General features: G+C 41.2%; 2 protein-coding genes across 3 annotated transcripts in view; both read left to right on the top strand.

Annotated features, from left to right (window-relative positions):
• Positions 1 to 11,161, top strand: part of LOC117496148 (NLR family CARD domain-containing protein 3-like) — a gene marked incomplete at its 3' end in the record, with an annotated part of 682,747 nt that overhangs the window by 228,857 nt on the left and 442,729 nt on the right. The window lies entirely within an intron of this gene.
• The window catches only part of si:ch1073-396h14.1 (disintegrin and metalloproteinase domain-containing protein 10), a 54,766-nt gene continuing 51,247 nt past the window's right edge, over positions 7,643 to 11,161 (top strand). The window contains exons 1-3 of one of the 2 annotated variants that reach the window (XM_034147039.1): positions 7,643 to 7,854; positions 9,942 to 10,089; positions 10,851 to 10,969. In XM_034147039.1, the coding sequence (XP_034002930.1) occupies positions 7,791 to 7,854; positions 9,942 to 10,089; positions 10,851 to 10,969 (331 nt within the window). In that variant the 5' untranslated portion in view covers positions 7,643 to 7,790. The remainder of the gene's footprint in view (positions 7,855 to 9,941; positions 10,090 to 10,850; positions 10,970 to 11,161) is intronic. The other variant, XM_034147040.1, reaches the window with a different exon arrangement.

Raw genomic sequence — 11,161 nt, 5'->3', positions numbered from 1 at the left:
CAGAGCCACTATTTCAAGTATACTACGTCATCTAGTGGCACCGAATGCTGGGCATTTAAACAGTCCTTCGGCGCCACTCGATGATGTAGTACAATTGAAATAGTGGCTCTGCAGCAGCTTTACTCGACATTGAGAAACGGCCAGTATGGAGCTCAAAGGCTTTCTCTCTTGCCGGTTATACCACAAGGTGAGTTCCTTTTTATTTCCTGCTTCTTCACACACATGCTCTCCAGTACAGGTTAGCTCTGAGTGTTAGCGATGCTAATGTAAACACCGACCATATTACGTCCAAAACAGTCAGGCATTGTTTCTGATAGCAACTTTCTGATAGGGGCCGTGGGTCCACATTTCTGATATTACGTCATATCGGACGCAAATCTGGATCAGCTCCGTTGTAGCCCCGTTTTTAGAGATTTGGGTACGGAGGAAAAGAGAGAGGGTTTTATTTTGTGACGCTGCGTGAGTTCCCCGACACACCGGGGACACATATTTATGTAAGACATAAAAAAGTGCATTTTGCATGATAGGTCCCCTTTAAGTTAAATATCAGTTTTATTTCTATATGATTTTGGCCGCTACAATGACAAACCATCCGATCCAACCAACCCACATGCCTCTCCCCCCAGACTGACACAAACACACCCACAATGGGGTTTCTACGTTCAAATAATATTACATATATTACATATTTTCCATTAGTACAGGGTAGGTGCTTCTTTACCTTTCCAGTTTTGCTATATCAGTTCCTCATAGATGAATGATGCATGAATGATTTGCCATCAGCTGGGTATCTGATTTTATGTCCGACAAAATAGTTGAATTCCATCAGGCTGCTTCAATCAAATGTGTTAAATCCCATGTCATTGTGTATTTTGGTTTATTTTTGTCATTGCTATTACTGTAATGGTCTTTTTGTGTTATTATCATTATTGTTTTGTCATTTTCTTCGTATTTCTTTTATATTTAGCACCTGCATTTGTACTCTGTATTTTCTCCTGTTATTGTGTTATGTGTGGGAAAAACCAATAAATAAAGTGTTAAATCCAGATTACGACACATTTTGATGGCATCTTTTAAAGCTGTTTAGATAGCATTAAACTGTATGTAGGTGAAATGTCAGTGGAAATGAGGGCAGGCGGGTTTTGATTGATAAAAATCAACAAAAGGGCAAAATTATCTAGTTAGTACTGGCAGTAAAAATCAATCAATAAGAAACAACTGTTGCGTCAGTCTGTGGATCAAAGTTGTATTGACTCTGAGCAGCGCTGTGTACTCGATCGTGTGGGCAGATGTTTTTATTGCACAATTGTAAACTCTCTTCTGGTATAAACAAATACACATAGGTCAATATTTTTACTACTGCTTTACTATTACTATTGGTTTAGTCAAAAAACAAAAGTCACAATGACGTTTTGACATCATCTTTGTATAGACAACATCTTTTAAAAGCATGTATTTCATTTGGACACACTGGAAGGAACATGTATTTGGACACATTGTCATTTCCTTTTTTTCAAATAGCAAAAAAAGAAAGTCAAATCTTTAAACATGACACCGTCCTTCAACTCCACGTGTGTCAAGGTTTGTGGATGTGTTCTTTTTTTCATTTCAGAGCCATAACAAAGACAGTTGTTCCAGTATATTTGTCAGAGACTGTTCTCTGCTCGTTCTTTAACCTTCAGTGTCTGAGTGTTGTTGTGGGTAAGGTAATGACCCTGGGCCAAAGATTACAAAGTATAAGATTTAAACACGATGGGGGTGTGAGCTCGGCCTTTTGAGTATTCTCCGTCTAGTAAGATAGTGAGAGATTTGAGAAAGTGCCGTATGCAGCGTTTACATGTTCACCAAGTATTAACAACAGTGATTGTGTCACGAACGAGCTGAGAACCAAAACAGCACACGGGAAACCAGGGAGAGTCGGTAAGCAGCTTTATTATAAAGTGTCACACTTGAAAAGTTCTGACATGAGATAAACCGGCAGACAGTAGGCAAAGGGCTGGTCGGGGATAGGCGAGGGTTCCAGGAGTAGGCAAGACGGGAGACGCAGGTACAGGCAGGGTCAGGGAGCAGGCGAAGCAGGCTGGTCAGGGTCAGACAAGGTCGAAACCGGGAGAGCAATCTGGGAGGTAATGCGGGAAAGAACTGCATGCTGCGAAGTACGATCTGGCACTGAGGTGAGAATGAAGGGGGCCTATATACTAGTGGAGCTAATGGGTGTAACAGAGTGTGAGAGAGAAACAGGGTGTGACTACCAGGTGAGAAATGCTAATGCTGTGACAGATTGCAAATCATCCTGACTTGATCCACTTATATCAACATAATTAAGAAAAGCAAACTTCATACTGTTATTGGTGGCAGTGAGTATACAGTAGACACAAAAAACAGATAAAACACGAAACAAAGACAGCAAATCATAGTAAAGGAAATCATTATGAAGATATGCATACACAAAACAGCAATCAAACAAGAAAATGAAACTGTGAACTGAATAATCCCTGCAGCTCCATGTTTTTTATGCTTCATTTTTAAAGACTGTCTCTAGAGGGAAGCATTGCATTGCAAGAGGAATAAGGAAAGGCTTCCTGTCTGCGCCTGAGAGTATACACCTGTGTATCTTATTTAAACAAATTAACAACAAAAAAAGATTGAAATTACTACCAAATATATGTTGTTAACTGCAGCAACAAATTAAAAGTCATGTACTTTTCTGCACTCAACATCCACAAATATTAAAACAAAATACTTATTCTGGATGTTGAGTGTGAACACTTTTCAAACTGAAAGAAAGACAGATCTAGACAGGACAAAATAAAACAGACAGATTGTGACACTGTTTCGATAGCATTAAACTGTATGTAGGTGAAATGTCAGTGGAGATCAGGGCAGGCGGGTTTTGATTCACAAAAATCAACAAAAGGGTAAAATGATCTAGTTAGTACTGGCAGTAAAATCAATCTTCCTACTTTATCAGAAACAACTGTTGCGTGTAAAAAGATTTTGGATGTTGAGTGTAGCTGCGAGGAAAGCAATCACAAAGAAATGTCTCAAACCAAACAGCCCATCAATAGATGATTGGTACGATATAATTTAGGAAATCTTTGTAATGGAAAGAACAACCTTCTCTCTGAGGCTCCAGGAACTTACATTTGAGGACATTTGGGAGAAATGGAAAGTGTATATTACCCGATACGCCTTTCTTTTGTTTAACTGATCTATACTGCCAATGTTTTATTTTGAAAAGAAAACACCCTATGTTCTTGTGTGCTTATTATCAAGAAAAATAAAAAAGACGGACCACTCTGTAAAACTATTTAACTACATCTGTATATACGTATATAACCATGACTTGCGTAGATTTATGATATCAAACTAATTGTTTCCACAATGTTCTATTCATATTTTATTCCAACATTTTGGTAAGATCAACATGTTTTATTTATATCTGGAACTAAAATGCGTGATCATGTTGAAATATTTTGACAGTTCTTAAACACAAATAGTTTAAAAGTGCCCACTGTTCACCGTCATGTATTTGATTTGAATCTAAAAGAATAACATGATGGACAAACATGGCCTTAGTCTTCAGAAGATCTCCGCTGTCAGACCGAGGCATTGAGAACGAGACAGAGATGGATGGCAGTGCGCTCATCAGTTCATCTCAGATCTGTGTCGAGGCCTTGAACACAATGCACTCATTATGGAGAGAGACACAGACTGGATACTGTGCGCTGCCCGGGTTTGTAGAAAGGGAAGCCTGCAGCCCTTTGTGAAGTGGGTCAAGTCAATGAAGGGGTTACCAGTTGGCTATGTCAGCAGAATGATGTGATTTCATAATTCCCATAGCCTATGAACCTTCAGAGAAACCTGCTGAAGGCCTGCACTCATTACCCCACGATCTTTTGTCTGGCTCTCAATACTGAGACATTTGCGGGGTCAGATTGGATGTCGTGTGTAGTGTTGGCTTGAATTACCCTCAAAGGGAACCAGAAACCCCCGTGAACACATCGCTGTCAAGCAGTGAGCAAACCTCTCGAGAGATTCACATCCGGGCAAAAATCCCGAAAGGAGAAACGAACATGAATCTTGAACACAGGGCCGAGAATCTAAACGTGGACGTGTTCCCAGAAATGTCAGGATATAGTATTGCAGTCTGCAAATAATTGTACATGCATGTAAGAGTTTGCCATTCTTGTAACAAGACCTGAGTTCCAAGCATTTTGGAAACACTTGGGAAATATGCAGAGATTTAACTTCTGAATGCTTCCTCTGTCAAGGTCCTGGCTATTTAAAGTGCTTCAGAAAAGAAAAGCAACTTTGTATAAACATGAAATCACATTTCAACGTCCTAGAGTAACCTTTCCAGACTTTAAATAAAGATAATTACAGGAGTAATACATATTTTACAAGAGCTCTTCAGGAGTGCAGATGTTCCTGCTCAATTGCACCTTTCCATGACATCTTCATTTGATTGTTATGTTGATCACATGCAAAACCTCAAAAATACCTCATTCAAATGCTTAAAACGTTTAGGGGTGAATGAAGTAGCAAGTTGGTCGACCTCCACATTGGAAAGTAGGGTGTTGTGAGGTCTCTCAGATTAGAGTAATAGAGCAAGGTGACATTTTGCAACAAATGATCACATAAAGATAGAAATATTTTAGCAGTGTGTGTGTGGGTTTCAAGTTTCAAGGCTTTTATTGTCATTCGTACATAGCTACAGTTCAGTTATGTCGATAAAAAGTCATTGGAATATGATATATCAGATAAATAACTTGTAAGTTGCAAAAAGGTGAATGTTATGGAATGCTCTAGTTCACGTGTTTAACAGTCTTAGGGCCTGTGTGTGTGTGTGTGTGTGTGTGTGTGTGTGTGTGTGTGTGTGTGTGTGTGTGTGTGTGTGTGTGTGTGTGTGTGTGTGTGTGTGTGTGTGTGTGTGTGTGTGTGTGTGTGTGTGTGTGTGTGTGTGTGTGTGTGTGTGCGTATTTGCCTGTACCCGTGGGTGTGACTGAATCTGTGATGTCACCGCTTGGATCCGGGTGATCTTTTCTCAGCCAATCGGTGTGGAGCAAGAGGTGGTCAGAGGGTGATTAAAGGACAGGGGGCGAGGGGGCAGGGGGGCGGGGGGGGGGGTTAAACTCTAAACTAGGCTGTAAACCATTGACTTGAGGGCTGAGGCCATGAGTCAGAGGTATATATGTTGTCTGTTGGCCAGGAAGCTTTCTGTGACACCTGCTGCTGGACGTGACCCAACCTGAGAGAGCTATAATTGATCCGGGTGTTAAGTCATCGCTTTAACCACAGTCAGGTCAAATGAATGAAATATAAATCCCCTGAAACCTCCTTGGAAGATCAGAGTTGTAAAACTTCAGAAATTAAATGAAAACGACTTGTTAAAGGTCCCATGTCATGGCCATTTCTACTGATCATATTTCCATTGCTGAGGTCTACTAAAATACATTTATATTGTGCAATTTTCCAAACTCACATTGGTTTCTCATACAGCATCTCTGTATAGTATGTGTATTCGCTCTGTCCTAAACGGCTTGTTGGAGCTCCTGCCCCCCCCCCTCCCTGTGAGCCCAGTGGCCGTCTGCGAGACAGCGAGACACACGCACCCACAGCCTGGCTGGGAGTTTGTGTGTGTGCCCAGGCTGAGTTCTGCGGTGTCTCGCTGTCTCACCGACCCCACACCAGTGAGCCAGCTCACAGTGTCCCGCTCCTCGCAGCAGCGAGTCTCGCAGCATCCCGCCGAGTGTGTGTGTGTGTGAGGAAGTCCGCGGATTGGTCCAAACGTAACGGCTCCGCGGACTCAACGTAACCGTTACGTTACGTCACTATACCCCGAAATACGTCACTATACCCAAGAAGTAAACAATGGAAAAAGAGAAATCTCCAACGAGGCGTTCTGGGGCAGCATAGACAGGTCTTTTCTGTGTTAGAGTTTTACTCGCTACAGGGTGTACTTTGAGGGTTTGTGACTCTGCAGACCGTTTACATGCAGAAAAACCTTCATAACACACAAGGGGACGGGTAATAACCTGAAAAGCATGACATGGGACCTTTAAATGTTTTATGCTTTTACTGGACATTTATGATTATTGTGGTATCGTAAAATACCATAATAAAGTATGCGTTTTCATTCCATCTGTACACATACAGTCGAAGGGGTTTACTCGTTTGACATGATTTACTTGCAGCACATAGTCCTAAACTATCATTATCCACTGGCTTCTTCTTAAGCCTTGGCTGATTCCAGGGAAAATGTACAAGCTAAATGATAGAGTTGGTTATCTGCCTGTTAACATACGATCTGCCTGATCTCTGCGAAGCTCTCTATCTGAGCAGTGACAGTAAAAAGAAACATCTTTAAGACTATTTATCAGAGGCTGCTTGAGATATTTATGATTCTGATCATTTTACAGTCAGTGATTCGCTACAGTTCAGTGAGTTGTTGGACTCCTGTGGAGGAAAAGTTTGCTGTCTCTGCAGTTTCTAGGCTGTAAATATTGAATATATGTTAAGAGGCCATTGACCTATTTGAGCATACACTTCTGGATATGTGTGCATGTTCAGAAACCATCCATTTCTTATGCAACTCAGATTGGTGAAATGATAACACTGATACAGATAAAGATAACTTATCTATTGTTTACTTGGACTTCACATTCAGGAAACTGTTGCAATTCCTCCATGCAGAAATAGCAAAACCTTTGTGTTACTTCATTTCCAGGACAAATGGTGTCCCATTTCCCTCTTGAGAAGTTGTTGTTCCTCAAAATTACCTAAAACTGTCACACTTTGTTTAAAATGAGCCCACATAATACCTTTGGCACAGTGTGAGTCATAGTAATAATTACTTCCTTCTCATATTTGGAACCATTTTAAGACTTTCTCTACCACACACCGGTCTATATTAAGACCGGAGGGAGGATTTTTTTTCTTTATCAGGAAATAAAAGTAATTCAAATTCAAAATGTGGCATTTAATATCAATGATGTGTTATTGGGAGGTGTGTGGCGCAGTGGGTAGAGTGTTGGTGTTCGGATCAAGGGAGCACAGGTTCAAACCCCACTGCAGTCAGCATGTCATTGTGTCCCTGGGTAAGACACTTCACCCCAAATTGCTCCTGTGGGGATTGCCCACAGTATTGAGTATGTAAGTCGCTTTGGATAAAAGCGTCTAACAAGTGACATGTGATGTAATGTTATTGGAAATCATTTGTATCTACTGCTTTGGTCAAGGGTTAGGGTTAAAAAGTGGCAAAACATTGATACAAACATACATGGTCTCCACTGGATGAAAACTAACCACGTTGAGGATCCCTAGAAGTTGTCGTAAGTGATGCGTGCTAACTACATGCTAATGTATTTAGCCTAAAGCAAAGCTGGAACCACTTGGCTGTAGCTTTCAAATAAATATATTGTCTGCTTGTTGTTGTAATAACTACTGTATGGTACACTGACCACATTTCTGAATGTAATACTTTGGATTATTTTACATGTAGCACTTTTATAGTAAGTACAACTCCAACTCCCAGGCCCTCCCTTTACTGTGCAGAAAACTCATAACATGCTAGCAAACAAGTCTCAATTTGCCTCTCTACTGTCGGTGATCGTATCTCTTTGGCTTCAACTTCCCAACAGTCACATTCCACTGTGGGAAGACCACAGGAACGAGGCTGGTGAAGAGAAAGGTGAAACCAGAAGGGATGAATAAGAGATACGAGTGTGAGCGCAGGAGGAGAAGGAGAACACTGTGAAAGTAAACAAAAACAAACCAATGAGGAGATCATGGGGTTTCAACACTACTGGCTGCTGCTGATGCTGCTGGTCGACTGGCACCCACGGATTACAGGTAGTGTGTGTTTGTGTGTGTGTGTGTGTGTGTGTGTGTGTGTGTGTGTGTGTGTGTGTGTGTGTGTGTGTGTGTGTGTGTGTGTGTGTGTGTGTGGGTGTGTGTGTGTGTGTGTGTGTGTGTGTGTTTATGTTTGCCTCTGTCTGAATATTCCTGTCCAGCACCATGAAGTATGGAGGGTTGTTCGAGGATAACGTACTGTGTGTGTGTGTGTGTGTGTGTGTGTGTGTGTGTGTGTGTGTGTGTGTGTGTGTGTGTGGGTGTGTGTGTGTGTGTGTGTGTGTTTATGTTTGCCTCTGTCTGAATATTCCTGTCCAGCACCATGAAGTATGGAGGGTTGTTCGAGGATAACGTACTGTGTGTGTGTGTGTGTGTGTGTGTGTGTGTGTGTGTGTGTGTGTGTGTGTGTGTGTGTGTGTGTGTGTGTGTGTGTGTGTGTGTGTGTGTGTGTGTGTGTGTGTGTGTGTGTGTGTGGTGTGTGTGTGTGTGTGTGTGGGTGTGTGTGTGTGTGTGTGTGTGTTTATGTTTGCCTCTGTCTGAATATTCCTGTCCAGCACCATGAAGTATGGAGGGTTGTTCGAGGATAACGTACTGTGTGTGTGTGTGTGTGTGTGTGTGTGGTGTGTGTGTGTGTGTGTGTGTGTGTGTGTGTGTGTGTGTGTGTGTGTGTGTGTGTGTGTGTGTGTGTGTGTGTGTGTGTGTGTGTGTGTGTGTGTGTGTGTGTGTGTGTGTGTGTGTGTGTGTGTGTGTGTGTGTGTGTGTGGTGGTGTGTGTGTTGTGTGTGTGTTTATGTTTGCCTCTGTCTGAATATTCCTGTCCAGCACCATGAAGTATGGAGGGTTGTTCGAGGATAACGTACTGTGTGTGTGTGTGTGTGTGTGTGTGTGTGTGTGTGTGTGTGTGTGTGTGTGTGTGTGTGTGTGTGTGTGTGTGTGTGTGTGTGTGTGTGTGTGTGTGTGTGTGTGTGTGTGTGTGTGTGTGTGTGTGTGTGTGTGTGTGTGTGTGTTTTGGGTGGACTGGCCTCTTCTGGGTTCAGACATGCCTCAACCTGTCCTCTCAGGAATGCTGCAAATAAGCGGCCCTCATCCAAAAACTTTCAGTGATGTTGGGATAATGTTTGGCTTACTTAGTTAAAATAAAGTATCAAGTACTGACCTCCCAGTGAGTAATAACTATAATTATCATTAAAAAGTATACATTGCACATGAGCTGTGTTAACACTACTAGTGTGATTCACTCAGGAGGGGCACAAGTAATACAGTAATAACACCTTTTACAGGATAGTGCACGTCTCTAGATCTTTATCCAGTTAGTCAGCACTTTCACATTCAACACTCATTAGTAGATTATTCATCAGTCATGTAAAGGCAATCCATGTTGGTCTGACGGTGGAAATGGGTTTATATTTGTATAAATTCGCTCACCACATTTTAGGTCAGTCTGAAAAGTGGAACCATAACCCACATGTTTTACAGACAAACAAACCGATTGCTTCTTCAATAAAGCTTTGACATATGCGAAATTGAACACATCAACATCAAGTGTGTATTTTTCATTTGCAACAATAGATTGTTTTGCAGTAAATATTGGAAGTTAAAAGGTTTCAAAGAAAGAATGCAGAATAAATAGGTGGTTCAATCTGAATAAGTGAAGTATTAAAAAAGCTTAACAAGATCATTTGATTATAATTTATTTATTTATTTAATCGTTTATTTGGCAGGGACAATGCACAGTAATGAACACTTAAAACATTCAAATGTATCAAGCGTAACAGTAACAATTGTCCTTAGTTTTTCCCTAACCTTTGATTTAAGATATCCAAAATGACCTAATGCTGTGTATTCATGTTTCAGTTGATTGTTTAATATGTAAGCATACTGTAGATACATTCCTTATTAAGATGAATGCTTCTCGCAATGACATCAAATCATCTTTTAAATATAATGTCTTTCGCATAAAAGCTGATTTTATGATTCTAGGTTCTGCAGTGATTGCTTAATTAAATAATGGTGAAAGTGGACATTGTGTCTGGTTTCTCTATGGTGTGAAGCTCTGTGAAATGACTGCCATGTCTTCCTTTTTTCCAGGTGCCATGAGTAGCATCAGTCCGTATATAAAGCATTATGAGGGCTTGTCATACGACAGGGAGGATCTTCACAGGAAGCACCTGAGAGCCAGGAGAGCCTCACATCCTGAGGAACACACATTACAGCTGGATATTACCGCTTTTAACAGGTAACTATATATATCTCTCCTCTCATAACTGTGGCAAGTGTTTGTAAAGCCCTCCTAAACATACACAATCTAGCTTAAAGGGGACCTATCATGCAAAATGCACGTTTTGATGTCTTTTATACATAATTATGTGTCCCCGGTGTGTCAGGGAACTCACGCAGTGTCAGGAAATAAAACCCTCTCTCTTTTCCTCCGTACCCAAATCTCTAAAAACGGGGGTACAACGGAGCTGATCCAGATTTGCGTCCGATATGACGTAATATCGGAAATGTGGACCCACGGCACTATCAGAAACGTTGCTATCAGAAACAATGCCCGACTGTTTTGGACGTAATATGGTCTTTGTTTACATTAGCAAGCATCGCTAACATTTATAGCTAACCTGTACTGGAGAGCATGTGTGTGAAGAAGCAGGAAATAAAAAAAGAAATGTACCCTGTGGTAAACCCGCGAGAGAAAAAGCATTTGAGCTCCATACTGTTTCAGAAATAATCCTTGATGTGACATAGACATGTTTTTGATATATCTGAGACCTATGCTATTGCCTAAAAATAGCATGATAGGTGACCTTTAATATACAGGTAGGCCTATAGTATTCTTCTGTTTGTACTTCCTGTTCCTAAATCCATATCCATTTTTGTATTACAATAACGTGTGTCAATAATGAATGATCCCTAATTGCCTGCTGTTGATAGATCTGCATGCCTTTCACTAGACTACAAAGCTTTGACCACATCTGTTGTTTTTTTTGTTTTCCTCAGAACTTTCCGTCTGCTTTTGAAACACAATGCAGAAGCTTTTACCGAAAATGTCATGGTGTTCAGGAAAAATGGTTCCACGCCGGCTGACCTCTCCCACTTATACTCAGGAAAACTTGAGGGTAAGTATGGCAGGCATATCTTTAAACAGTTTACCTGTGATTATGTGAATTTACAGGTATTAGGCCCAGTGGCGTAACAAGGTTGTGATTGGCCCTGGTGTAAATATTGTTTTGGGGCCCCCCCCCCCCATCGCCCCAAACATAAGCAAACGCTGATGCGCTCACACACGCACGGACATACACAACCACTCA

The sequence above is a fragment of the Trematomus bernacchii genome, unplaced genomic scaffold, assembly GCF_902827165.1.
Source record: "Trematomus bernacchii unplaced genomic scaffold, fTreBer1.1, whole genome shotgun sequence".
NCBI lineage: Eukaryota > Metazoa > Chordata > Actinopteri > Perciformes > Nototheniidae > Trematomus > Trematomus bernacchii.
The sequence above is the reverse complement of the archived record's forward strand: the minus strand, read 5'-3'. Positions and strand labels throughout refer to the sequence as shown.